The 27,940-nt window shown below is 42.4% G+C and overlaps 2 protein-coding genes across 3 annotated transcripts; both read left to right on the top strand.

The window, feature by feature from the left end:
* Positions 1–142: 142 nt before the first annotated feature.
* On the top strand, positions 143–14,262 carry zgc:66427 (uncharacterized protein LOC406256 homolog). Of its 2 annotated transcripts, none has more exons than XM_029643082.2 (5): positions 143–888; positions 2,910–3,005; positions 5,317–5,422; positions 11,857–11,956; positions 12,125–14,262. In XM_029643082.2, the coding sequence occupies exons 1-4, from the start codon at positions 369–371 to the stop codon at positions 11,912–11,914; spliced, it is 780 nt and encodes a 259-aa protein (XP_029498942.1). In that variant the 5' UTR covers positions 143–368; the 3' UTR covers positions 11,915–11,956; positions 12,125–14,262. The 2 variants fall into 2 exon arrangements, with proteins under 2 accessions (XP_029498942.1, XP_029498943.1); XM_029643083.2 differs by having other exon boundaries at positions 12,110–14,262.
* Positions 14,263–14,860: 598 nt separating this feature from the next.
* Positions 14,861–23,480, top strand: si:ch211-284o19.8 (protein lifeguard 1). The gene is made up of 7 exons (XM_029643081.2): positions 14,861–15,011; positions 17,250–17,512; positions 17,754–17,836; positions 18,144–18,344; positions 18,719–18,847; positions 18,999–19,142; positions 19,287–23,480. Exons 2-7 carry the CDS (start codon positions 17,266–17,268, stop codon positions 19,434–19,436), a joined length of 954 nt encoding a protein of 317 aa, XP_029498941.1. The 5' UTR covers positions 14,861–15,011; positions 17,250–17,265; the 3' UTR covers positions 19,437–23,480.
* The last annotated feature ends 4,460 nt before the right edge of the window (positions 23,481–27,940 follow it).

Raw genomic sequence — 27,940 nt, 5'->3', positions numbered from 1 at the left:
GTTAGTTGGTGGTGCAATTTTTCATTTTCACAAAATGCAACGTGATTGAACACACACTTCCGCACAGTAGGTGGCGGCATGCACAAACAAAATGTGAAAACGCCATGATACCGAAGAAGAAACTGAATTCACTTCCGCTGCTGCCAGCTGCCGCATAGACAGACGACGGATATCAACCGGTAGACAATACTCTATTTATAGAACACATATCATTTAAGAGATCGTGGGAAGAATTTTAAATACACTTTTCGAGAATAACACCATCTAAAATCTCCTGTTTTATGGTCCGTAAAGGTACTGAGAAGGCTAGTTTATCTAACGTTAGATAGGTGAGTTAGCTGGCTAGCTAACTGCTCTCAACGAAAGAGATGGGGACAAGAGCTAGTCGTTTACAAGAGGACCCAGTGCCTTCGACTTTCGGGAAAGATGGCATCACCCGGGATTCCTATCGACGACCCCGGTGCAATAGGCCCACCAGTATTATGGTAGACTTTTTGGGGAGTTTTGACGATTCAGAGACCAACCATAGCCGATCGGAGGAGGGCAGCGATTCGGACATGGGGCAACAGGCGAGCACCGGTGGAAGCCCCGTCGACCACAAGAGCCACCCGTCCATCAGCCCATCATCATCACCAGCAGAAGACAACAGCGAATGCAAACGCGAGGAAGACTGCAATAGCAGTCCTGCGGGTGCTGTAAACGGGGAACATCTGCCTGGAGAGGAGACAGGTCAAGTGCCTCACCGCACTTTCTCCGAACGTTTACCCGGTAATCGACACTCTTCTGGGCGCAACGTCAGCGCAAGATCCGCACGGATGAGAGGCATCCATCAGCGCCCAGTGTCGGAGGCTTGGATTGGCCTCTACCGTGTCAACAGCCGACATGGCAGTAAGTTGCTGTTCCTATTTTCTCTCGCAGATTTGACAACCATACATTATTACACACACAGTGTGAACAAAAACACAGTGAAATGCCCCATTGGTATAGAGCTTGCCAGCTTGTGGTCCAAAAAACTTGAAATTAGTTATATCTGGTTCGTCCAGCCATTCCCTTAGGGGAAATAAATGGGGGTTGGGTATTTTGGGTCTGGTGTACTGTTCAGTTTATATATGTTACCCCTTGGCAGCATTATCAGAAAGCACAGCATTGATTTTCACTGCTACGCAGACGTTATAAAACTTTACATTCCTTTGTCACCAGATGATGTTAGCTTCATAAATAAATTAGACTATTAGTGATTTAAATACCTGGGTGGCTCACAACTTCCTCCAGCCAAATCAAGACAAGACTGAGGTACTTATTGTTGGAGCCAAAGCACCGAGAGAGAATCTAGCCGCACATTTTAATTCACAGGCAATAAAGATACAACACCAGGTAAAAAACCTAGGTGTTATTTTAGATTCTGAACTAAATTCTGAATCACACGTTAGGATTGTGATCAAAATAGCTTTTTACGCCTTATTATGCCTCCAGCCTCTGGAATAACCTGCCAGTCAGGGTGGCTGAAACTGTGGACATATTTAAAAGAGATCTTAAAACACATATTTTTGCTTGGATTTTCCTGAATGTGCTTTTTAGTTGTTCAGTTTGTGTCATTTAGTTTTTTATGTTGTGTAGTATACATTTCAGCTTTTATTTTCATTGTTTTGTTATATATATTTTTCCTGTAAAACACATTGCGTTGCATTCTATGTCCGAAATGTGCTGTATAAATAAAGCTGGATTTGATTAGATAAACACCTAAAATAAGGTCTGAGGTTAACACGGGCTAGGAGGTCTTATACATTTTGTTCTATGAGATAATATCAGTCAGTTAACATGACCATTATGAAGCCTTTATGTGCTTGTTTTGATTACATAAATGCTTCAAAATTCACAAAAATTGCCGTTAGCTGATTGAACAAAATCTCATAGAACAAAATGTATAAGATCTAGGCCTGTATTTAACTTTCTTTCTGTGTTTATCCAAAAACCCTCAAACCCCCATTTAATTTCCCTATATGCTTTGGCCAAAGAGCCATGATGAAGTTAGTGCCAACAAAAATCCTCCATTCTCTATTAAGCTAGGGCTCAACAATCAGTTTTATGGTGACACAAATTGTCCAGGCTTACTACTGAACCTGCATTCTTGGAGGTATGATCTTCTCTCGTGCTTACAAGCAACTTGACTTATTACAGCAGAACCCATTGTTTTAAGTTGTAACAATCAGGCTGCTGTTAATAGATTAGCTAGCTAATACAGTAGTACTACAAACTGACTGCTTTGACAATTTCAGAATGTAGCACACCCATGAATTCATTCGAGATTCATCAATGAGCTCTCTAACAATAGCCCATACATCACTCTCAACAAAATCCATTGACTTACGGTAGCTAGGGACGTTTCCAATATGACCTGTCCCAGACTGAGAGAGATTCTCAGTGTAGACCTATGTTATGTTATTCATTAGACAGATGAACAGATGTGGTTGTATATGAGTGAGACCCCTGCCCAAACACAACGTTGGATTTATTTTCCCATGCGCCATAACACACAAACACAGCTCAGAGCAAGTCTAGGAAATGGGTCAAAGTCCTCACTTGGGCATGGCTGACAGGAGGGCCAGAGAGGAATGTAGGCTAACTGGGAACGCTCTCCCCCACGTCGTCCCATCCCCGAGGCTGGACTCCTCTTCTTATGCGTGATTGCCTGGTCTGTTAGAATGATGATGACTAGAAAACTAATCACGGGTCAGTTGACCTTAATCATTCGTCATGACACGCTGATCACGCAAATGTCAACATCTACTGAAGACCAATGGCATGCATGATGGACAAGTTGATTTCATTAGTTGATTTGATCAACTCCCCTCTTTTGTTTTTCTAATGTGTTGTTGTTAAACATGAGCATGTTGTCGTCTCCTTCCCAGATATCCGCTGTCCGTTCTGCTCCAAGCCTTTCCCGGGTGGCAGAATTGAGGATCACCTGTTGAGCTGTCTCACATCTCCCCCTCTCCCTTACAACAGTAAGTATCTCTCTTCAGCAAATATATAGTGAGTAATAAAAGAAGGGGGATAGTCAGTACAACTGAATGCATTCAACTGGAATGTGTCTTACGCATTGAACCCAACCCCCCCAGAATCGGAGAGTTGCGGGGGGCTGCCTTAATCGACATCCAAACCATCTGCGCCCGAGGAAAAGTTGTTGTTGGGGGTAACTGCCATGCAGAACAGCAGATATTTCCACCTTGCCAGCTCAGGGATTAAACCAGTGACCTTTCAGTCACTGGCCCAACTCTCTTAACCGCTAAGCTACCCTAATATGTTTGGAACATCAAATAAAATCGCAGTATCGACTCGCAATACATATAGAAACGGGAGAATTGCAATACATATCGTATCAGCTAGGGTTAAATATTTTCCAGGTTTTTTACAAATGTTCCATCACGAGAATAAATCACTTTTCACCCGGATAACCCAGTATTTCCCGCCAAAGCCGTAAGTGTCATTGAAAGAGGCATATAAATGTCTGGAGTTGATTAGAGATTTGATTAGCATGAACATTCAAACCTGATGCTAGCTGAGCCTGATGAGACATATATTAAATACATTTTACGAGCCATACATTTATGACATTTAATGAGCCCAAGCCCAAAAAAGCCAAAATGATTGTGCCGTTATGCAATACATATATGATATAGGCTACTGCACATTACGCACGACATTAAAACATAAAAGCCCAAGTCCTGTAGGCTCATCTTTTTGAGTGTGAACTGTATTACTGTACTGTATTATACTGTATTATATGGACTGGAATTGCGCACATTGTTCAAACCATGATAAAGCAGGAGAAAACATGCGATTCTGGTGCAGCACATGCGGCCTACAAAGTATAGGTTGGCGAATTTGATTTTAATTTTGAAATATAATAGGGCCTGTTTGTATAATTAGTAGGCTGACGCATTTATACCTTTTATAATATTTAGACCTAATGTTATTAGCCTACCATTTTCTCTATTGTTGCTTCATTCTTTCCTCGCGTTCAACAGTTAAATTAAATACGTTTTGTTGTCCTTATCTTAATCATTCTAAAGACATCCTTGAATAATATAGGACTACAATTAGATGCAGAAGGCGTTCATTTCTCTTCATGAAGATTGAATGGTTATGGGTCTGAATAAATAACTGCTATAGCTTACCACCATCTCGTGTTCACATTCTTTCAAACTACCCATGAGTTCTATTGGCTGCAGTATTTAACATTCAGCAAAAAAATAGTTTGCGTCTCTCTTCAAATTGTCTATTGGTATAAGAAATGCTAAAAAATAATTATGTCCAGCAAGCTATTCTGGTCTAGTTTTTCCTGCCTGGGACTCCAAGAGCTACAGAGTGTTTTTTAAGGAGAGAGGTCAGCGGAGCACAGGTGCTTGTGTTTTGCTCAAGAGACAGAGGCTATATGTAAGAAGCATATTTTGCATAACCCATCATTAATTTGCTAAATATAAGCTAGTACTGCATTGAATATATTGCCTGAAAGAGAGAGGCTAGGACATGTATATCAATCTAGAACAGAATTATGTATTTTGGAAGCAATTTGAATGGAGTTGATGTAGAGAGAGAGAAAGAAAGACTGTGAGAGTACTCCCGCGTGCACTTATTTAAAGCAACGATATTCGAGTGATAGGCTGTTTTAAAACTCTGCAGCTGCAAAAAAATGATTATCTTACAGTTCAAAACAAGGTGAGCCCTGAAATTCAGATGGAGATATGTAAATTAGACACGCATTCGGTCTTTATATTACTGCAGATATTGATGCCATTTTTTTTTCATGAGATGATACTGTAGGTCTACATGCATTGTGAACTGCGCTCCATACTGAGATGGGCTGTATGTCCCCACCCTGAGCGTTGATTCAACATGCAGAGGCCGTAGAGAAACCAGATTTAGATATTGCATATCATTTAACAGTTCCATTTCATGTCATGGTGTTCATATAAATTATTAATTATAATTTACTGGTTTCTTGCAGTTATTTATCTTGGGAAAAGGGAGTGGTTTTGGACGGTAAATCCCGGTAACCGCGTTCCTGCCATTCAACCCTAGTATCGGCAACTAAGTATCGTGATAATATTGTATCGTGAGGTCCCTGGAAATTCCCAGCCCTACTGTCTTTACATTCACCCAGAGAAAGGGTTGACATTGCATGCTAAATGTAATACTCACGTTGGGTCATGAGTGGTGTTATTATGGTGTTATTACAGTCTATTACACAAACTGTGGTCTCAGCGGATGTGCTTTGTCTAACTGTCATTTCTGTGATGTGTGTGGTGGTCTCAGTGGACGTGCTGAGGAAGGACAGCGGTGAGTGTTCCATCTGTCTGGACGAGCTGCAGCAGGGAGAGACCATCGCCCGGCTGGCCTGCCTTTGTGTCTACCACAAGAGGTAATTACACTGAGGATTTAATACACACAATATATATGTCTCAAATGGAACCCTAGTCCCTATATAGTGCACTTATTTTGACCAGGGCCCCCCATAGGGCTCTGGTCGAAAGTATTTCACTATATAGGGAATAATGTGCCATTTTGGGATGCTGGCATACACTTTGCCCAGTAGGGAAAGGGGTGACATTTCTCACACACAAGAGCACAGATCTGATAATTCATTGATACTTTTCTATTCCATCTACCAGGAAGAAATTATGCAACTGTGATGCATGGGAAGCATGTGATACAATCATGAGTTGTATTCTTTTGAAATCTCATTTAGGACTGTAGCAGTTATGACAATTTGTGAGCTGGTAACTGTCATGCAAATCAAAAGTGATACTTTTTAACATGTCCTATATGCTTAATATAGAGTTATTTGGCAACTTTAGTTGTAATCCAAACTTTAGAATGTTTTTGAAAAATCAAACATATATGGGCTGCATGACGTGAATTTTGATGATGTGAAAAAGTCGCAAAAAAATGCATGCACTATTTTGTTACACACATCAAAAAGCTGAGGAGCTGGCTCTCGCTACGTGACAGGTGATATTCAAATTCAATCATGAAGTGGTTGAATTGATTTTCAATTGTATTTGCATTGATGTCAGAGTGATTACAGGGACAATGGAGTGCTGAGTACCAGGCCATTTGTGACTTGAGGGCCATTAACAAGTTTGGTTGGCTACTAACGACCATCAGCATCATTATTTACAGAGAACAGTTTTTGAGTAGCCTAGTTATTGTTACTCAGCGGTCACTTGGAATTTGACTGCGTTCATGACTCGTGAATTGGCAATAGAATGGCCTTACTGAGGAACTTTGACTTTCAACGTGGCAAATTTTTTTGTCAAAAAGTTTGTCAAATTTCTTCCCTGCTAGAGCTGCTCCAGTTAACTTTAAGTGCTGTTATTGTGAAGTGGAAACATCTAGGAGCAACAAAGGCACAGCTGTGAACAGGGCCGACAAATGCCGAAGTGCATAGTGCGTAAAAATCGTCTGTCCTCGGTTGCAACACTCACTACCGAGTTCCGAACTGCCTCTGAAAGCAACGTCAGCACAATAACTGTTTGTCGAGAGCTTCATGAAATGGGGTTCCATGTCTGAGCAGCTGCACACAAGCCTAAGATCACCACGCACAATGCCAATCTACGCCTGGAGAGGTGTAATGTTCGCCACCATTGGACTCTGGAGCAGTGGAAACGCGTTCTCTGGTGTGATGAATCACGTTTCACCATCTAGCAGTCTGAAGGATGAATCTGGGTTTGGCAGATTCCAGGAGAACACTTCCTGCCCCAGATTTTTGACGAGCAGGTGTCCGTCCATATGTTATTTAAAAGTAATTTCCTCACCATCTTAAATAAGCATGCCCCTTTCAAAAAAAATTGAACTAAGAACAGATATAGCCCTTGGTTCACTCCAGACCTGACTGCCCTCGACCAGCACAGAAACATCCTTTGGCGTACTGCACGAGCATCGAATAGTCCCCGCGATATGCAACTTTTTAGAGAAGTCAGGAACCAATACACACAGTCTGTTAGGAAAGCAAAGGCTAGCTTTTTCAAACAGAAATTTACATCCTGCAGCTCTAACTCCCAAAAGATCTGGGACAGTGTAAAGTCCATGGAGAATAAGAGCACCTCCTACTAGCTGCCCACTGCACTGAGGCTAGGAAACACTGTCACCACCGATAAATCCAGGATAGTCAAGAATATCAATGAGAATTTCTCTACGGCTGGCCAAGCTTTCCTCCTGGCTACCATCAGCTCCGCACCCACCCGCAGCTACTTACCCAAGCCTCCCCAGCTTCTCCTTTACCCAAATCCAGATAGCAGATGTTCTGAAAGAGCTGCAAAACCTGGACTTGTACAAATCAGCTGGGCTAGACAATCTGGACCCTCTCTTTCTAAAATTATCCGCCGCCATTGTTGCAACCCCTATTACTAGTCTTTTCAACCTCCCTTTCATATCGTCTGAGATTCCTAAAGATTGGAACGCTCCCGCGGTCATCCCCCTCTTCAAAGGGGGTGACACTCTAGACCCAAACTGTTACAGACCTATATCCATCCTGCCCTGCCTTTCCAAAGACTTCGAATGCCAAGTTAACAAACAGATCATTGACCCTTTTGAATCCCACCTTACCTTCTCCGCTGTGCAATCCGGTTTCTGAGCTGGTCACGGGTGCACCTCAGCCACGCTGACGGTACTAAACGATATCATAACCGCCATCGATAAGAGACTGTACTGTGCAGCAGTCTTCATCGACCTGGCCAAGGCTTTCGACTCTGTCAATCACCATATTCTTATTGGCAGACTCAACAGCCCTGGTTTCTCAAATGACTGCCTCGCCTGGTTCACCAACTACTTCTCGGATAGAGTTCCGTGTGTCAAATCGGAGGGCCTGTTGTCCGGACCTCTGGCAGTCTCTATGGGGGTACCACGGGGTTCAATTCTCGGGCCGACTATTTTCTCTGTATATATCAATGATGTCGCTCTTTTGCTACGGGTGATTCCTTGATCCACCTCTACGCAGATGACACCATTCTGTATACATCTGGCCCTTTTTTGGACACTGTGTTAACAAACCTCCAAACGAGCTTCAACGCCTTACAACACTCCTTCCGTGGTCTCCAACTGCTCTTAAACGCTAGTTAAACTAAATGCATGCTCACATCACTATGGACGGTTCTGACTTAGAATATGTGGACAACTACAAATACCTAGGTGTCAGGCTAGACTGTAAACTCTCCTTCCAGACTCATATTAAGCATCTTCAATCCAAAATTAAATCTAGAATCGGCTTCCTATTTCGCAACAAAGCCTCCTTCACTCACGATGCCAAACATCCCTCGTAAAACTGACTGTCTTACCGATCCCTGACTTCGTCGATGTCATTTACAAAATAGCCTCCAACACTCTACTCTTGGATGCAGTCTATCACAGTGCCATCTGTTTTGACACCAAAGCCCCATATACCACCCACCACTGACCTGTATGCTCTCGTCGGCTGGCCCTCGCTACATATTCGTCGTCAGACCCACTGGCTCCAGGTCATCTAAGTCTTTGCTAGGTAAAGGTCCGCCTTTTCTCAGTTCACTGGTCACCATAACAACACCCAGCCGTAGCACACGCTCCAGCAGGTATATCACACTGGTCATCCCCAAAGCCAACACCTACTTTGGCCGCCTTTCCTTCCAGTTCTCTGCTGCCAATGACTGGAACAAATTGCAAAAATCGCTGAAGTTGGAGACATATATCTCCCTCACTAACTTTAAACATCAGTGTTACGAATCCCTTTTGGCCCGACAGTCTAGGGGGGATGGTAATGAGACCCGTAACATAACTCATGCAAATTATTGTTGTGACAAAGTAAAAGTGTGCACGAAATAACCACGACAACAGAAATCTACCGTCAAACTCTAGGTTTATTTATAAACACACGGTAATGGGGGGAGCAGGAAAAGGGGCTGAGCTGGACCCAAGAAAAGAAACAATAAGTATTCAAAAACACCCCTAAGCTAGACTAGCCTACTTTAACACCAGCTAACTAACTAACCAAAAATACAGTGGGTGGTCCGCCCAGTTCTAACTAGTGTATTTAACAAAGTTCACCTACGGGTAGTGTATGCCCATGGGCGACTTGTCTTGGTTTCCCCCTTTTCCCACCAGCAACAAACAAACACCATAACCAAAAACAATACTCACAGGTGATGACAAAGTGCTATGAGGTGCTTAAACAAAAGAGAGGTTAAGACACAAAGCGAGAGTGAAACACAGAGACCTACAGACATGGCATTTACAGAGAGATTGAGCTCTAGAACAAACAAATGATGGGGTTTTTAAACCATGGGGAAGGAACTGTGATAGGGTAGGAAGTAGGAGGAGGTGTGTCTTCTGATTGATTGTTGACTGATTGGGGAGTGATGATTTTCACCTGTGAGGGGAGAAGGAGAGAAAAGAAACACACACACAGGATACACACACACACAGGATAACTGTATCCGTAACAATCAGCTATCTGAGCAGCTCACCGATCGCTGCAGCTGTACACAGCCCATCTGTAAATAGCCCATCCAACTATCTATCTCATCTCCATATTGTTTTTAAGGACTTTTTTTGCTCTTTTGCACACCAGTATTTCTACTTGTACATCATCATCTGCACATCTATCACTCCAGTGTTAATTTGCTAAATTGTAATTACTTCGCTACTATGGCCTATTTATTGCCTAGGCCTTACCTCCTTACTCCCATTTTCACAATGTATATAGATTTTTCTATTGTTGTTGACTGTACTTTTGTTTATCCCATGTGTAAGTCTGTGTTGGTGTTTTTTGTCGCACTGCTTTGCTTTATCTTGGCCAGGTCGCAGTTGTAAATGAGAACTTGTTCTCAACTGGCCTACCTGGTTAAATAAAGTTGATATAGAAAATAAACACTAAATGACCAAAAGTATATCACTAAAAGCTCCACTGAAGAACTCTTGTGCTAGCAGCAAACAATGAGCGTCTAATAACCTCGTTCTTTTTTTCCCTGAAAGACCTAACCTTATTGTAAGTCATTCACCTCTTTAAGACCAGGAAGTCTCTTGAGGTGTGAACCTCTAGGCGTGTAACCACAACTAGGCCTGTGACAAATGGGGAAAGATTTTACGTTTAAAAGACCATTTTTTTCTTTGTTAAAAAGATACGAAAAAATGTATGAAATTGCATGTGAATTCAAAAGGCACAATATTGTCCTGCATATGACCTCTGGAGGGCAATGCAGCTCCTTTTACTGCAGTCATGGCTACATCCCTGATCACTCTTCCTTCGTGTGAAGCTGTCTTATGTCTGTTGTTGGGGGCCTGAGCTCCTGCCCGCTACAGTTTGGGTCTCATGGTGCGTCTCATTCAGATGGTTAAGCATTGCACCTGGACTACAATTCTTCTAAGTTTGTATTTAACTTCTGAAAGTATTGCCATACAGGACTTCGCTGCTATCGCGTGCCTTTCTCTGCTATTTTTCCAACTGTTGACGACGATGACGTAGTGGTGGATAGTCAACTCCAAAATAATAGATTCCTCTACTCCTTGCATGTCGACTCCCGGTGTCAACTCCCATTTCTGAGTGTCACGATTCAATTCCACACACAATTGACTCCTAAGATTTTGTATTTTTGGAACAGAGGAGACTGATTAGTTCCTGTACTTTCGAGAACACAAACACTTCCATATTTCATAGCAAGTTAGTGAAGGAACGGATAGAGAGGGGAGGGGCACGGTTATAGGCAGGTCGGCTACCAGACAGACTATCCGAACCGTTCACTCGGCCTATCTATCGGTAATCAAAAGCTGTATCTCGCAATTTCTTGGCTTGCACATGTCTTGCAACTTCTGTAAAGCAAGGCCCTATTATCAATGAATAGGCTAGGACCATATTGTTTTATTTGATTTGATTTTGTACTTTTTACCCCTTTTTCTCCCCAATTTCGTGATATCCAATTGGTTGTTAGTCTTGTCCCATCGCTGCAACTCCCTTATGGACTCTGGAGAGGTGAAGGTCGAGAGCCGTGCGTCCTCCGAAAACAGGACCCTGCCAAGCCGCGTTGCTTCTTGACGCACTGCTCGCTTAACCCGAAAGCCAGCCGGACCAATGTGTCAGAGGAAACACCGTCCAGCTGGCGACCGAAGTCAGCTTGCAGGAGCCCAGCCCGCCACAAGGAGTCGCTAGAGCGCGATGGGACAAGGAAATCCCGGTTGGCCAAACCCTCCCCTATCCCGGAAGATGCTGGGCCAATTGTATGCCGCCTCATGGGTCTCCCGGTCACAGCCGGCTGTGACACAGCCTGAGATCGAACCCAGGTCTGCAGTGATGCCTCAAGCACTACGATGCAGAGCCTTAAATTGTTGCGCCAGGCTATGATATTCTACACACAAAAAAACTCAAACTGAACACCCATTCGCATCATTAACAAAGAGAACAAGCAGGCGAGCCAGCGTGAGGAAGAGAGAGGAGGGGCAGGCAGAAAGAACTCCATATGTCTTGGTAATCTGTATCTCACATTCACCAAAGTAGCCTAAAGTTTGCCTCTTCATCCCTGGTTTTATAAATATTATTTGTTTTTATAGATATTATTCAACTTTCCCTAGGCCTTAGGGATTTTTAAATGCCAATGATCCCAATTTCCTTTAAACGTTCACACTCTAACCACAACAAGTGTTTCTAATCAGGCTGTCTCACAGTGAGTCAGCTGCACCATGGTCATAGTTAAGTCCCACCCCGGGACCACAGATGGAACTTAGTTATGTATCTAAAACTCCGTTGTAATAGACATATTATGCATGGTCCCTGACAAATAAGTGAATATGTGATAATCAAAAGGGAAAATAGACATTTGTTTCTCTGTCCAGCTGTATTGACTCCTGGGCGAAGGTGAAGACCTGCTGTCCTGAACACCCTTTTGATTGACTCATGGGTCACATGTCCTGCTCAGTGACACACCTGACTCAGGTATGTACATGTTCGTAACCACATTTGTTCCATCCTCATGATGTCACATTACCCAACTGGGTAGAAGTTAGTGTGGACATGATTATGTACTTGAATATGAAGAGATTTTTATATGAAGGATTACACATTCCAAATGTTTCTGACGTACTTTAGATTTTTACCCCACAGGAGACTGCAATGTATCTACAATTGCAGAAAATATACTACGACAAAGATTAATACCAGAGGCAAGCCTCCTAATAACGACACAACCCCACAAAGATGCGACCAATGACCACTTTACCATCTTGGACCTGGTTTAGTCCATTTGAACTCAACGCAGACCACTATAATCACCCCTGGAATAGATGGCACCTCTCCTCTGTCAATGTAGCCGAAACTATAGCCTAAACTGCTGGAGGGGATACAATATCATACAAGGTTGGCAGTACCCTGAAAGACCTTTGGAACTCAAGGAGAGGAAAATGTGTTTCTGTGCTCCCTGCATTCTTCTTACCCTAATGTGGACTATCCATATGAAAAGGTAATGTTATCTTTCCTGATGCTGCAAAACAATATTGTGCAGAGATTCACGTTACAGTGGATAAATGTTTCTGTTCATAAAAAAACAGCCCAGCTCCGGGAAAAAATAAATGAGTTGATTATGTGTAAATATTGCAATGTATTGTTTTTAAAAGCCATATGTTGGAACGCAGGGCTTTATTTTGTGGGTGGGGTTGTCATAGTGATTGTAGGTGTTTTTCTGTTGTCACCATGACACATTTCAGGAGAAGGATGGTGGGTGTGAGTTGATTGATAGTTTGGTCAGTTTAGGTCAGTTTGTTTGGTTGGTGCTGACACCACTGTATTAGGTCCTTTACTGCAGCGGTAGCAGGTTGTTGATATTTCCATACGGTTGTTTGTGTGTGTGTGCGTGCGATAGCGGTGTGGACAAATGGGGCCAGCTAATGTTGGGATGACACCGCCTGACTGCACCGCAGAAGTGAACTGCAGTCCTCTCACTGGCTGTATACATGAGAGGTGTGTGTGCTTAGTGCCCTGGGTGAAAGCGATAGTTTTACTTTTAGGAACAAAGTATCACAATGATTATCTGTGTGATTAAAAACATTCTGCTACTTTGACATGGCCTCCCTCTGTGAGACCCACCTCGCCTGTTGTGCTGAAGGCATGTGGTGGTGTTTGTGGGTCTTCATGTCCCCCTGCCTCTCAAGGGTGTTGTCCGGATTGTTGGACCAGGCCCTGTGCGCTAGTCTGGCCATCTGGCTCACTGCATTCATGTCTGAATGGGAGGGATGATGTATTTAATGGCATGATTACTCCATAAGGCAGCTGCCTTGCCTATCCCATGATTCCTGTCGCTGGAAGCAAAGAACAGCTGATGGGGTGATTCTTATATTACCCCACCCCCCTTTCCTCATAAGAGGATTTATAGACATTGTATTATTCCAGTTATTATTATTACTACTAAATGTGCTAATCAGATACATTTGCCTGTGTTTTGGTTGCCTTTGCCTGGTGAGATTTATCTGTCCAGGCTCCTCTGGTGTAGTGTACTCTGGGGATCAGTGGTGATGCTACAGTGATGCTACCAGCATGAGGATCAGCACTGTTCAGCATTCCTATTGGATGATATCCCCGAGTTCTTGCCCCACATCTTGCATTCTGAACTGAGGTGCTACGACCTTTCCTGCCCCTAGATGGCAGCCCGGTGCATGTTACCCTTTCGTCCCCAAAAAATAAGAAAGAACTATTCCGCCAAAAGTATGTATGCATGTCTGTGTACATGAAACAGTGGTAGGGGATGTGTGTGAAAAAGAGAGAAATTGATCATTAGACATAAATGTTACAATATTTGTGGTGATGATGAATAATGATGTTGTGTACTTTTGAGGAGGGAGCGGAGGGGTTGTCAGTGAAAATATGGACAATCTGAAGCCCCAAATGTTCCTTTACTTTACTACTCTACCCTTTTAGCTGTGTGGTGCAATACCTCCATTTTTACATATGTTATTACTCGGCAGCATAGCTTTTCTCCAAGGACGATAATTGATATATTCAATGATAATGTTTTTAAGGTCACCATGGTGATATCTGCATCCCAAGATATGGACAATCTGCCTTCTCTGGTATAACAGAACAATCCGTTTATTTATTAAAGTGTACATATGTATTGCAATTCAAATTGGCTTGGTCTTTGTCTGTTCATTATACTGTTTCTAAGCTCCAATCTTTTGTATGTCTCAAAGTTGTTTTTATATGTATTTTTATATGTATTTTGTATGTAATAAATATACTTGTGTGAGCCATGTTTTGTCATTGTCCTTGTTTGCATATGTGAGTACTGTAGTGTTCATAAGTGTTTTGTGGAATGTCTGCAATGGTCATTGCTAAAGAGGTAATGGTGTGACACTCATTTTTATATAGTGATTTCTACAGTTAAGTTATTCATTGTAAATGACTGTCCTCCATTCTTTCTCTCGACCAAAGTGAAATTTGGGGGTCAGTTTCACAATTATGTATATTCCTAACTGGTTGCATTCTTTAGATTTACCAAAGATGGTTACTCAAACCTTTACGAGCACCAGATTACATTATTGCATTTCCTGTTGTTAGGCCTCTTAACGATTAAAGTACATCCCCTTCTGACTACATTTGTGGAAAAGAACAGTGGAGAAACTTTGTGGTTTTCCATTTCCCCAAGCTACAGATCTGAAAATGTATGTTGGTTTGTTCTGTCACACGCTGGGTTTACACAGGCAGCCCAATTCTGATCTTTTTTTCACTAATTGGTATTTTGACCAATCAGATCTGAAAAATATGTGATCGGTCAAAACAATTGGGCTGCTTGTGTAAACGCAGCCTTAGTTCCTCTAATCACCATCACTGTCAGTGACAGTTAGGTTCAGGAAATAACACAAATGGGCACAGGCTGCTAAAGGTAGATGTTCCAGAGTCTGTCTGAGCCAAGCAGCAATTGACAGTCTGTGTGTAGGCTAGATCAACAGGAAGGACAGTACGGTCATTGAAGTTCAAGTGAAACCCAGGTGTAAAGGAGGTAAGTCATCTCCTGTTTTGTCTACCAAATTGAATTGGAAACAAATATGATGTGATTAGTTAAAAGACCAATACTGGGGGGAAGAAAAGTCAGAATTGGGCTGCCTTTGTAAACAACCAATTCATTGACTGAACCAGATGACAGAATTTTGGGGATGTCAAAGATCTCACGCTGTTGTGGATGACATATAGTATGTGTCAGTTTGGATTTTAAAAATGCAGTAAGATACAGTACCAGTCAAAAGTTTGGACACACCTACTCATTCCAGGGTTTTTATTTTTACTATTTTCTACATTTTAGAAAAATAGTGAAGAAATCAAAACTATGAAATACACATGGAATCATGTTGAAACCAATAAAACGTTAAACAAATCAAAATATATTTTATATTTGAGATTCTTCAAAGTAGCAACCCTTTGCCTTGACAGCTTTTCACACTCTTGGCATTCTCTCAACCAGGTTCATGAGGTAGTCACCTGGAATGCATTTCAATTAACAGGTGCCTTGTTAATTTGTGGAATCTCTTTCCTTCTTAATGCGTTTGAGCCAATCAGTTGTGTTGTGACAAGATAGGGGTGGTATACAGAAGATAGCCCTATTTGGTAAAAAAAACCAAGACCATATTATGGCAAGGAACAGCTCAAATAAGCAAAAATAAATGAAAGTCCATCATTGCTTTAAGACATGACGGTCAGTCAATGCGGAAAATTTCAAGAACTTTGAAAGTTTCTTCAAGTGCAGTTGCAAAAACCAAGCTCTATGATGAAACTGGCTCATGAGGACCGCCACAGGAAAGCAAGGCCCAGAGTTACCTCTTCTGCAGAGGGTAAGTTCATTAGAGTTAAGCAGCCTCAGAAATCGGGAATTAACTGCACCTCAGATTGAACCTCACAGAGTTCAAGTAACAAACACATCTCAACATCAACTGTTCAGAGGAGACTGTGAATCAGGCCTTCATGGTTGAATTGCTGAAGAAACCACTACTAAAGGACACCAATAATAAGAAGAGACTTGCTTGGGACAAGAAACACGAGCAATGGACTTTAGACCTGTGGAAATCTGTCCTTTGGTCTGATGAGTCCAAATGTGACATTTTTGGTTCCAACCACAATGTCTTTGTCAGACACAGAGTAGGTAAAGGGATGTTCTCCGCATGTGTGGTTCCCATCGTGAAGCATGGAGGAGATGGTGTGGGGGTGCTTTGCTGGTGACACTATCAGTGATTTATTTAGAATTCAAGGTACACTTAAACAGCATGGCTATCACAGCATTCTGCAGTGATACGCCATCCCATCTGGTTTGTGTTTAGTGGGACTATCATTTGTTTTTGGAGATTGATGGTGTGCTGCATCAGATGACCTGGCCTCCATAAACTCCTGACCGCAACCAAATTGAGATGAGTTGGACCGCAGAGTGAAGGAAAAGCAGCCAACAAGTGCTCAGCGTATGTGGGAACTCCTTCAAGACTGCTGGAAAAGCATTCCTCATGAAGCTGGTTGAGAGAATGCCAAGAGTGTGCAAAGCTGTCATCAAGGCAAAGGGTGGCTACTTTGAAGAGTCTAAAATATATTTGGATTTGTTTAAGACTATTTTTGGTTACTGCATGGTTCCATGTGTTATTTCATAGTTTTGATGTCTTCACTATTATTCTACAATGTAAAAAATAATACAAATTAAGAAAAACTTTTGAATGAGTAGGTGTCCAAACTTTGACTGGTACTGTATATCTGATGATGAATTGGACAACACAAACATTTTATCTAATTTTGTATAACTGATACAGTAAAAGTGATTGCTTTTTGGGCTTAGCTTTCCAGTTGTCATTTTGATGTGTTCACCGCTGAACTCTGTCACAGTGGTTTGACCTTCTTCTTGTTCCTGCTACTAAGAACTGCATTCACACACATAGACAAAACCACCTGTGTCAGTGAGTACACTAATACAAAAAAATTATCTGGTAGTAACATGCAGAGTATGTTCGATTGGTCGTAAATGCAAGGATGTTATTGTTGCATGATTTTTCCGATACATGGCTGTTCTATTTCTTCTACTATACATGGTTTACTCAACCCAGGTTTCTCCTTATGTGGAACCCCCCAATGAGGCAATATGCCTGCAACACATTTTTACTTTCAAAATTAAGTTTTGCACCTCTATTTTCTTACTGACCTTTTGATATCAACGTCCTCTGTACTTTCCTTTCAACATCAGTGTCTTCTAACCACTCCTCCTTTTCAGACTACACTCTGCCAGAATGACAGATGCTCAGAACTACTCCATGCCCACAGAGTCTCAGGATGCCCTGAACTCTAACCTGCCACCCCCTTACCCCCATGGGGAAACTCAAGTGGACCCCATGCCACCATACATGCCACCCCCCTACTCTGCAGCTCCAGCCATGTATCCTCCATCCCCCTACCCCCCAGTCCTGTACCCACCACAGGCAGGGGTAGACATGGGAACTCTCCCCCCTGGAGAGTGTAACCCTTTGGGAGAGCCAGGTATGTATCTGTCCTGCTATAGCAAGGAAAGAGGGAATCGATCATGCGGATGGATTATTCACGTCTTTCCTCATATTACTGCCAATTACTATAACATTGAACATTTCTGATTGAATAATTAATGTCCTCTAAATTCACTTGTGTTACATAACCACTGAAAAGTCTGCAAAGTCTGGTCACTACAGTATTCCAGTGTTGTGTCCAATAACAACATGGGACTGTTGTTCTGTCACTCACAAAGGATCGTCTTCACCAGAGGCAGGCGCCACCCTATTGGTGTCATCTTTTGATGACAAGACCATAAGGAAGGCATTTATCAGAAAGGTCTGTACTGATGAGTCTCAGAGATTTGGGGCTTTATTCAATCCATATCGCCAAAGTTCAGAGCTACAGCGTGCTTGAAATGTAAAGGTAATTTCCAATTTAGTCGACATATACAGTGTTTAACACAAATGCAGTCTGCTACTGTGGGAACATTGTCTTTAAATGTCAATCGGGCTACAATGCGGAACTTCAGCACTACGGATTGAATAGAGCCCTTAGTCTTTGACTCCCAGGTTTCATGGTGACCTCCCCAGTATACCTGGCAAGCAAAGTGGCTAACGGTAACCCTGTCTTTCTACCTGTGCAGGTGTTCAGTGTCGTGACCCTGCAGTTGCTGGTGACCTTCAGCATCGTGTGTGTGTTCACGTTCTCCAGTGTGGTGAGGGCGGCGGTGCAGAGCAACATCTGGATCTACCTCAGCTCATACATCCTGTTTGCTGTGGTGGCCATCTCCCTTAGCTTCTCCAATTCCTTCAGCAGAAGCCATCCCTGGAACCTGGTGGGACTGGTAGGTCACACACAGACAAACACAACCCCTTTCGCAGCTAGGTAGAGCAGTGACTGACATACTGGCTAATGCAGTCAATGAGTTAATACTGAAGTGTGGGTTAGATTGAATTGAGCTCAAGGTTCATCTGTTGACTGATATACTGTATATAAACTACGTAATTGTTCTTTAGATGTTCCCAAACATTATTGAAAAAGAGAACTTACCTGTGATGGTTATAAATGCTTCTTCCTGTTAGTTAATGCCAAAGCCATTCTCCTAGAACCTAGTTGCATGACTAATGAGAACAACTGTCTTAAACACATAAGACAAAGATATAGTGTGCTTTATGGTTGGGTGAGTGTTATTCTAACTGTGTAATGTACTACCTTTAGTCAGTGGTCACTCTCACCCTATCTTACTTGGTCGGCACTGTGGCCTCATTTCACAATACCACTGCTGTAGTCATCGCCATGGGAGCAACAGTGGCGATCTCCTTCACCATCATCATCTTCTCAGCCCAGGTCAGACTCAGTCTTTTCAAATAACAAAAAACATGATATTATGCTTAATTGGACCACTACTGTAGTACCTACCACGTGTGTTTAATGTGGTCAGGCTGATCAGTGACCAAGCCTATCTAGCCTTACTCACTGTCCTCTCTTTGGTCTGCAGACTCGAGTGGACTTCACAATTTGTAATGGCATCCTGCTGGTGCTGGCAGTGGACCTTCTCATGTTCAGCTTCTTCTGCTGTTTCTTCTACTCCAATGTGCTGCAGATAGTCTACGGATCTCTGGGAGCCCTGCTCTTCTCACTGGTACAGAACTCACTCAATGTTACTTCTCCTTTTAGGCCATTTCTGTTTATCCAGCCTTATAGCCAGAATGAATGCCTCCATCCATTGCACCCTAAACGCTTTCTTTCCTCCGTCACCTTTTCCCTTTCTGTGTCTCTCCCTCAGTTCTTGGCGATTGACTGCCAGCTGGTGATGGGCAGGCAGAAGTACGCTCTAGATCCAGAGGAGTATGTGTTTGCTGCCCTGATCCTGTACCTGGACATCATTAACATCTTCCTCTATCTGCTCATCATAATGGGAGGCTCCAGCAAATAGTCAACACCTGGCAGAAACCTACAATGACACACATATGTAGCTATAGTCCGTAGCACTCCAAACTAGAGCTGGGCAATATTGACAAAAATCCATATTGCGATAAATTGCATGAATTGATGTGATAACGATAAATAGAATGATACGTTTATAACAATGTGCGCCATTCTTTTTTTGTATCCTTTAAAACTACTACTACTAGTTTGATGGTTGTAGTCATCAATTGTCCCATTAACAATCATCCATATTAGCAAACTTATTTAATTTCAAACATCACATTTCTTGAGCCTTTGGGTCCAGGCTTGTAGGGGGCCCAAGAGGCACAAAAAAAGGAAATACATACAGTATATATAGGTCAAATATACATCTTTTTTTACTACAACCACCAAACACAGGAGGACTCAGGAGCCCGCTCTCAATGAATATAGACATCCTTCTGCCACTCTGCTAATCATCAGATGGGGGAAGAGAGGAAGAAGGGGGCCCACATGTGTAAAACACTTTAGTTGCCCCGCTACACATTTTGCCATGGGGTGGAGAGTCATTTTTGCAGTTTTAAAGCTAATTACCTGCAATTCTACACATTTTGCCATGACTTATGCCATGTTAATGATATCTCAGTGAGAGTGAATAACAAAATCAAAGGAGGCCCCCAGGAGGTCAGGGCCCCTGGGCATGTGCCCTGCATGCAGCCATGGTTATTACAGGATTAGATAGTCTAGCCAGCTAACTTGTCTAAAAAGTGTTAGCTGACATGGCTTATTGAATGACTGTCAGTAAACAGGTTTCCATCCAATATTTTTTTGCAAGAAAAATACATGTCACATAAAACATTTTATGACAGGCCTGATGGAAACAGCAAATTTGTTGGTAAACTTTCCAAATGTTGACTAAACTAAATATGCTAGACAAGGTGGGATCTTTTTGTGTCGGTAAAATTAATAATGCGCGAAATGGCAGTGGAAACTCTTTTAAGCACAAATATAATAGCCATCATATCGATGTAGACTTGAAGTCATGCGATGACATGTTGTGTTATTCTCCCACTACGACTTGGGAAACCATGCAGTTTATTAGGCAACAAGTGAAATAAATTCTGATGAACTTTACAGGGTGATGAAAGTGCAAGGTGATGAGCTTTATGCTCCTTTTCAATAAATACAATGGTTCTTATTCTAGTGACATGATGACAGATGCTTAGCTGCCGTTTGACAAATAAAATAATCTTGCTCTTTAGTCCATATTAATAACATCATGTAGGCTACACACACATTGTATATACAGTGCATTCGGAAAGTATTCAGACCCCTTCGCTTTTTCAACATTGTTACGTTACAGCCTTATTCTAAAATTGATACATTTAATTTTTCCCTCATCAATCTACACACAATACCCCATGATGACAAAGAGAAAACAGTATTTTGTTTGTGCAAATTAAAAAACAACAAAAAACAGATACCTTATTTACGTAAGTATTCAGACCCTTTGCTATGAGACTTGAAATTGAGTTCAGGTGCATCCTGTTTCCATTGATCATCCTTGAGATGTTTCTACAACTTGGGAGTCCACCTGTGGTAAATTCAATTGATTGGACATAATTTGGAAAGGCACACACATGTCTATATAAGGTCCCAGAGTTGAAAGTGCATGTCAGTGCAAAAACCAAGCCATGAGGTGGAAGGAATTGTTGGTAAAGCTCCGAGACAGGATTGTGTCGAGGCACAGATCTGGGGAAGAGTACCAAAAAGTGTCTGCAGCATTGAAGGTCCCCACGAACACTGTGGCCTCCATCATTCTTAAATGGAAGAAGTTTGGAACGAAACTGAGCATTTGGGGGAGAAGGGCCTTGGTCAGGGAGGTGACCAATAACCTGATGGTCACTCTGACAGAGCTCTAGAGTTCGTCTGTGGAGATGGGAGAACCTTCCAGAAGGACAACCATCTGTGCAACACTCCACCAATCAGGCCTTTATGGTAGAGTGGCCAGACGGAAGCCACTCCTCAGTAAAAGGCACAATACAGCCCGCTTGGAGTTTGCCAATAGGCACCTAAAGATTCTCTGGTCTGATGAAACCAAGATTGAACTCTTTGGCCTGAATGCAGAGCTTCACGTCTGGAAGAAACCTGGCACCATCCCTGCAATGAAGCCTGGTGGTGGCAGCATCATGCTTTGGGGATGCTTTTCAGTGGTAGGGACTGGGAGACTAGTCAGGATCAAAGGAAAGATGAACGGAGCAAAGTACAGAGAGATCTTTGATGAAAACCTGCTCCAGAACACACAGGACCTCAGACTGGGGCAACGGTTCACAACATTAAGCACACAGCCAAGACAACGCAGGAGTGGCTTCGGGACAAGTTCCTGAATGTCCTTGAGTGGCCCAGCCAAAGCCCCGAACTTGAACCCGATCAAACATCTCTGGAGAGACCTGAAAATAGCTGTCCAGCGACGCTTCCAACCCAACCCGACAGAGCTTGAGAGGATCTGCAGAAAAGAATGTGAGTCACTCCCCAAATATAGGTGTACAAAGCTTGTAGCGTCATACCCAAGAAGACTCGAGGCTATAATCACTGTCAAAGGTTCTTCAACAAAGTACTGAGTAAAGTGTATGAATACTTATGTAAATGTGATTTCATTTTTTTTTTATACATTTGCAAACATGTCTAAAAACCTGTTTTTGCTTCATCATTATGGGGTATTGTTTGTAGATTGATGAGATTTTTATTTTATTTAATCCATTTTAAAATAAGGCTGTAACAACAAAATGTGGGGAAAAAAATCAAGGTTCCCAAGGCACTGTATATACCTTGTTTGTATTCATTTGTATTTATTAGGGATCCCCATATTCCTGGGGTCCAAACACACCAAAGAACCCACATTTCATATAAAACAAAAGATAAAACAGTGAACTGTTTGTACTGAATGAGCTAAAGATAAAACAGTGCATCATACAACATCCCTACACCACCACACATCCACAACACAAAATGTTCAATACCACCATACAGCAATATCCTAATGTGTGAGTATGCATGTGTCTGTACCTTTGTGTGTCTCTTCACAGTCCCCGTTGTTCCATAAGGTGTATTTTTACCTGCTTTTTAAATCTGATTGCTTGCATCAGTTACCTGATGTGGAATAGAGTTCCATGTAGTCATGGCTCTATGTAGTACTGTGCGCCTCCCATAGTCTGTTCTGGACTTGAGGACTGTGAAGAGACCTCTGGTGGCATGTCTTGTGGGGTATACATGGGTGTCCGAGCTGTGTGCTATTATTTTAAACAGACAGCTCGGTACCTTCAGCTTATCAACACCTCTTACAAAAACAAGTAATGATGAAGTCAATATCCACTTTGAGCCATGAGAGATTGACATGCATGTCATTAATGTTAGCTCTGTGTACTTTTAATGGCCAGCCGTGCTGCCCTGTTCTGAGCCAATTGCAATTTTCCCAAGTCCCTCTTTGTTGTACCTGACCACACTACTGAACAGTAGTCCAGGTGTGACAAAATTAGGGCCTGTAGGACCTATCTTGTTGATAGTGTTGTTAAGGATGCAGAGCGGCACTTTATTATGGAAGGACTTCTCCCCATCTTAGCTACTGTTGCATCAATATGTTTTGACCATGATAGTTTACAATCCAGGGTTACTCCAATGTTATTAGCCAACCTTCTCTTTCTCTCTCTATTGTTGCTTCATTCCTTCCGTGCTTTCAACAGTTAAATGAAATCTGTTTTGTTGTCCTTATTTTGTATCATTCTAATGACATCCTTGAATAACATTGGACTAGAATTAGATGATAAGGCACTGCATCTTGAGGCGTTACTACAGACACCCTGGTTTAAATCCAGGCTGTATCACAACCGGCCGTGATTGGGAGTCCCATAGGGCGGCCCACAATTGACCCAGCATCGTCCGGGTTTGGCCGGTGTAGGCCGTCATTGTAAATAAGAATTTGTTCTTAAACTTGCCTAGTTAAATAAAGGTTTTTAAAAAATGTCAATGTGATATTTCTGTATTTCATTTTCAATAAATTTGCAAAAATGTTTAACATGTTTTCACTTTGTCAATATAGCATATTGTGTGTAAATGCCTGAGAAAAATGTAATCCATTTTGAATTCAGGCTACAACACAACAAAATGTGAAATAGGTCAAGGGGTATGAATAGAGTGGCTGGTGAAGGCCAACTGGGAGAAAGGGGTTTGACCATTTTCTTTGGCCATCTGATTGTGGAGAATGAATGCATTTACTGTAGCAATGTCCACAAAGTGGTAAAAAAAAGTATACCACTTCCTTGTCTTGATACAGTTGAAGTCGGAAGTTTACATACACCTTAGCCAAATACATTTAAACTGTTTTTCACAATCCATGACATTTAATCCTTAGTAAAAATTCCCTGTTTTAGGTCAGTTAGGATCACTACTTTATTCTTAAGAATGTGAAATGTCAGAATAATAGTAGAGAGAATGATTTATTTCAGCTTTTATTTTTTTCATCACATTCCCAATGGGTCAGAAGTTTACATACACTTGATTAGTTTTTGGTAGCATTGCCTTTAAATTGGTTAACTTGGGTCAAATGTTACGGGTAGCCTTCCACAACCTCCCCACAATAAGCTGGGTGAATTTTAGCCCATTCCTCCAGACAGAGCTGGTGTAACTGAGTCAGGTTTGTAGGCCTCCTTGCTCGCACACACCTTTTCAGTTCTGCCCACAAAATGTCTATAGGATTTAGGTCAGGGCTTTGTGATGGCCACTCCAATGCCTTAACTTTGTTGTCCTTAAGCCATTTTGCCACAACTTTGGAAGTATGCTTGGGGTCATTGTCCATTTGGAAGACCCACTTGAGGCGTTTTGAAACCACTCCCAAAGATGAACCAGACTTGTGGAGGTCTACAATTGTTTTCTGAGGTCTTGGCTGATTTCTTTTAATTTTCCCATGATGTCAAGCAAAGAGGCACTGAGTTTGAAAGTAGGCCTTGAAATACATCCACAGGTACACCTCCAATTGACTCAAATTACGTCAATTAGCCTATCAGAAGCTTCTAAAGCCATGCAATTTTCTGGAATTTTCCAAGCTGTTTAAAGGCACAGTCAATTTAGTGTATGTAAACTTCTGACCCACAGAAATTGTAATACAGTGAAATAATCTCTCTGTAAACAATTGTTAGAAAAATGACTTGTGTCACATGCACAAAGTAGATGTGCTAACCGACTTGCCAAAACTATATTTTGTTAACAAGAAATTTGTGGAGTGGTTGAAAAACGAGTTTTATTAACTCCAACCTAAGTGTATGTAAACTTCCAACCTCAATTGTATGTACATGCCTTTAAAAACCTAAGAGAAGGACCTCAATGTAAATCAGCTATAATGCATGTAGTATGCAATAGTTACTTGAAATATATAAATTAAGTTTAATTTTAAGTTCACATGAAACTAGCTTTTTGTCCTTTGTTCCCCAGCTGTGTGTCAAACATGTTATTTATCTTTTCTCTCCTTTAATAAATACCATACCACACCACATTTTCAGAATGGTTTCATTAGGTTGTGTGGATGAGAATGGAGGTGACAATATTTGATCATATATAAATAATGAATTTGTAGAAATGGTTGAAAACTGACCCACTGGAATTGTGATACAGTGAAATATAAGTTAAATAATCTGTCTGTAAACAATTGGTGGAAAAATGACTTGTGTCATGCAATGTAGATGTCCTAACCGACTTGCCAAAACTATAGTTTGTTAGTGGTTGAAAAACAAGTTGATGACTCCAACCTAAGTGTATGTAAACTTCTGACTTCAACTGTAGGTCAACACCCACCATGCTGGCATTGTAGTCCTTCACAGAATCAGGAATGGGGACATTCTCCTTTTTCACCCTCCTTGAGACATGGTTGCTATTGAATGCCTTATGCTGTGTGGTGAGCATGGTTACTTCTTGCTGTCTCTGCCTGGCCGATTCCCCTCTTTCCACTGGGATTCTCTGCCTCTACCCTGTTACGGGGGCTGAGTCACTGGCTTACTGGGGCTCTCTCATGCCGTCCCTGGGGGGTGCGTCACCTGGGTGGGTTGATTCACTGTTGTGGTCGGCCTGTCTGGGTTGGCGCCCCCCCCTTGGGTTGAGCTGTGGCGGAGATCTTTGTGGGCTATACTCGGCCTTGTCTCAGGATGGTAAGTTGGTGGTTGAAGATATCCCTCTAGTGGTGTGGGGGCTGTGCTTTGGCAAAGTGGGTGGGGTTATATCCTTCCTGTTTGGCCCTGTCCGGGGGTGTCCTCGGATGGGGCCACAGTGTCTCCTGACCCCTCCTGTCTCAGCCTCCAGTATTTATGCTGCATTAGTTTATGTGTCGGGGGGCTAGGGTCAGTTTGTTATATCTGGAGTACTTCTCCTGTCCTATTCGGTGTCCTGTGTGAATCTAAGTGTGCGTTCTCTAATTCTCTCCTTCTCTCTTTCTTTCTCTCTCTCGGAGGACCTGAGCCCTAGGACCATGCCCCAGGACTACCTGACATGATGACTCCTTGCTGTCCCCAGTCCACCTGGCCATGCTGCTGCTCCAGTTTCAACTGGCCTGGGCCCTAGGACCATGTCCCAGGACTACCTGACATGATGACTCCTTGCTGTCCCCAGTCCACCTGGCCATGCTGCTGCTCCAGTTTCAACTGTTCTGCCTTACTATTATTCAACCATGCTGGTCATTTATGAACATTTGAACATCTTGGCCACGTTCTGTTATAATCTCCACCCGGCACAGCCAGAAGAGGACTGGCCACCCCACATATGCTCTCTCTAATTCTCTCTTTCTTTCTCTCTCTCGGAGGACCTGAGCCCTAGGACCGTGCCCCAGGACTACCTGACATGATGACTCCTTGCTGTCCCCAGTCCACCTGACTGTGCTGCTGCTCCAGTTTCAACTGTTCTGCCTTATTATTATTCGACCATGCTGGTCATTTATGAACATTTGAACATCTTGGTCATGTTCTGTTATAATCTCTACCCGGCACAGCCAGAAGAGGACTGGCCACCCCACATAGCCTGGTTCCTCTCTAGGTTTCTTCCTAGGTTTTGGCCTTTCTAGGGAGTTTTTCCTAGCCACCGTGCTTTTACACCTGCATTGTTTGCTGTTTGGGGTTTTAGGCTGGGTTTCTGTACAGCACTTTGAGATATCAGCTGATGTACGAAGGGCTATATAAATAAATTTGATTTGATTTGACTTCCCTAGTTTCACAAAAAGCAGCTTGTTCGTCCTGATACAACATATGGTCCCCCTCTCCGCTGTCTTTGTCATGTTGTTTACCTTGGTCCTGGGGAAACCGATTATGTTAGGACGAATGGTGCCACAAGCCCCTATTTTCTTTTCAAGAGATCTATGAAAAGTGGATGTAGAACCATCAGATGGGGTGATTGTCATAGCAGTGGGGGGTGAAGACCTTGACCGGGGGCGCTTGCTGGGGAGGGGTGGCTCCCAAACGTCATCATCCAAATCCTCTGCGGTGAATTAAATTAAGGGATATATTGTTGTAAGACACACAGAATTACAGTTGACTAAATTTACAAAAAGGACATTACTGTAAAGTAAAAACACCAAGCCTTAACTTGATCTGTACAGTGTCTCATAGGTGTGAAACACACACAATGCAAACAATAACACTTTGGAGACAAAGGCAGGAGGTGAGAACCACAAGTAAACATGGCCATGAGAAGGAACATGGCCACAAGGATGAAATTTAGGAATTATATTACATTGAAATTACTTGTTACATAGGCCGAGGTAAACTAAATACATAGTCAAATTAGTTATGTAAAAGTCATGAACATGATTTACTTACAGATCTAAAAGTGGATCCAATCCTTCTAGAAAACTATCGTCGTTGGCCGAGTCTAAATCTCGTTGTCCAAATCGCTCCCCGATCCGAGTCCGACCAAAGCTTCTATGCCGGTATGCTTATTCATAGCTGCCTCCTTTTTAGCTCCCTGTTCAATATTCTTAGTTTTTACCACCCCCCCCCGAGAAGCCATCTTTTATGCTAAAAAGTGTTGAAATTAAAGCGATTCATCAGTTTACAATCTAATGTGGCGTACTCAGTGCATCTCGTCCCTGAGCCAGGTAGCAATAACTCGCATTACGCATCAAATATTCTAGTCCTTGCTTTGTCCCACCCAGGTCAACTGCATATCCCTGGAAGCTCATCTCGCTGGCTACAAGACCATCAAGGTGCCATAGTAGTCAATCCCGTGTAATGGATGCCTTCAGCGTGTAAAACAGGCAACGTCATATTTTTGATGCGCAAAGATAGTCACTCAGTGGACATTCGATGTTGCCATTTAGTCATACATCATCAGATAACATTGGAAATATGCTAGATTGGTTCCTACCAACCTACGGATTAATTTGATACCACCCATGTATCTTTAGCGCAAACACAAACCAAATCGAAGCTTACTTTGTAAGATGACAAGCATTTCGCTACACTCGCATTAACATCTGCTACCCATGTGTATGTGACCAAT

This window comes from Oncorhynchus nerka, linkage group LG9b, assembly GCF_034236695.1.
Source record: "Oncorhynchus nerka isolate Pitt River linkage group LG9b, Oner_Uvic_2.0, whole genome shotgun sequence".
NCBI lineage: Eukaryota > Metazoa > Chordata > Actinopteri > Salmoniformes > Salmonidae > Oncorhynchus > Oncorhynchus nerka.
This window is presented reverse-complemented; position numbering and strand designations above follow the sequence as displayed.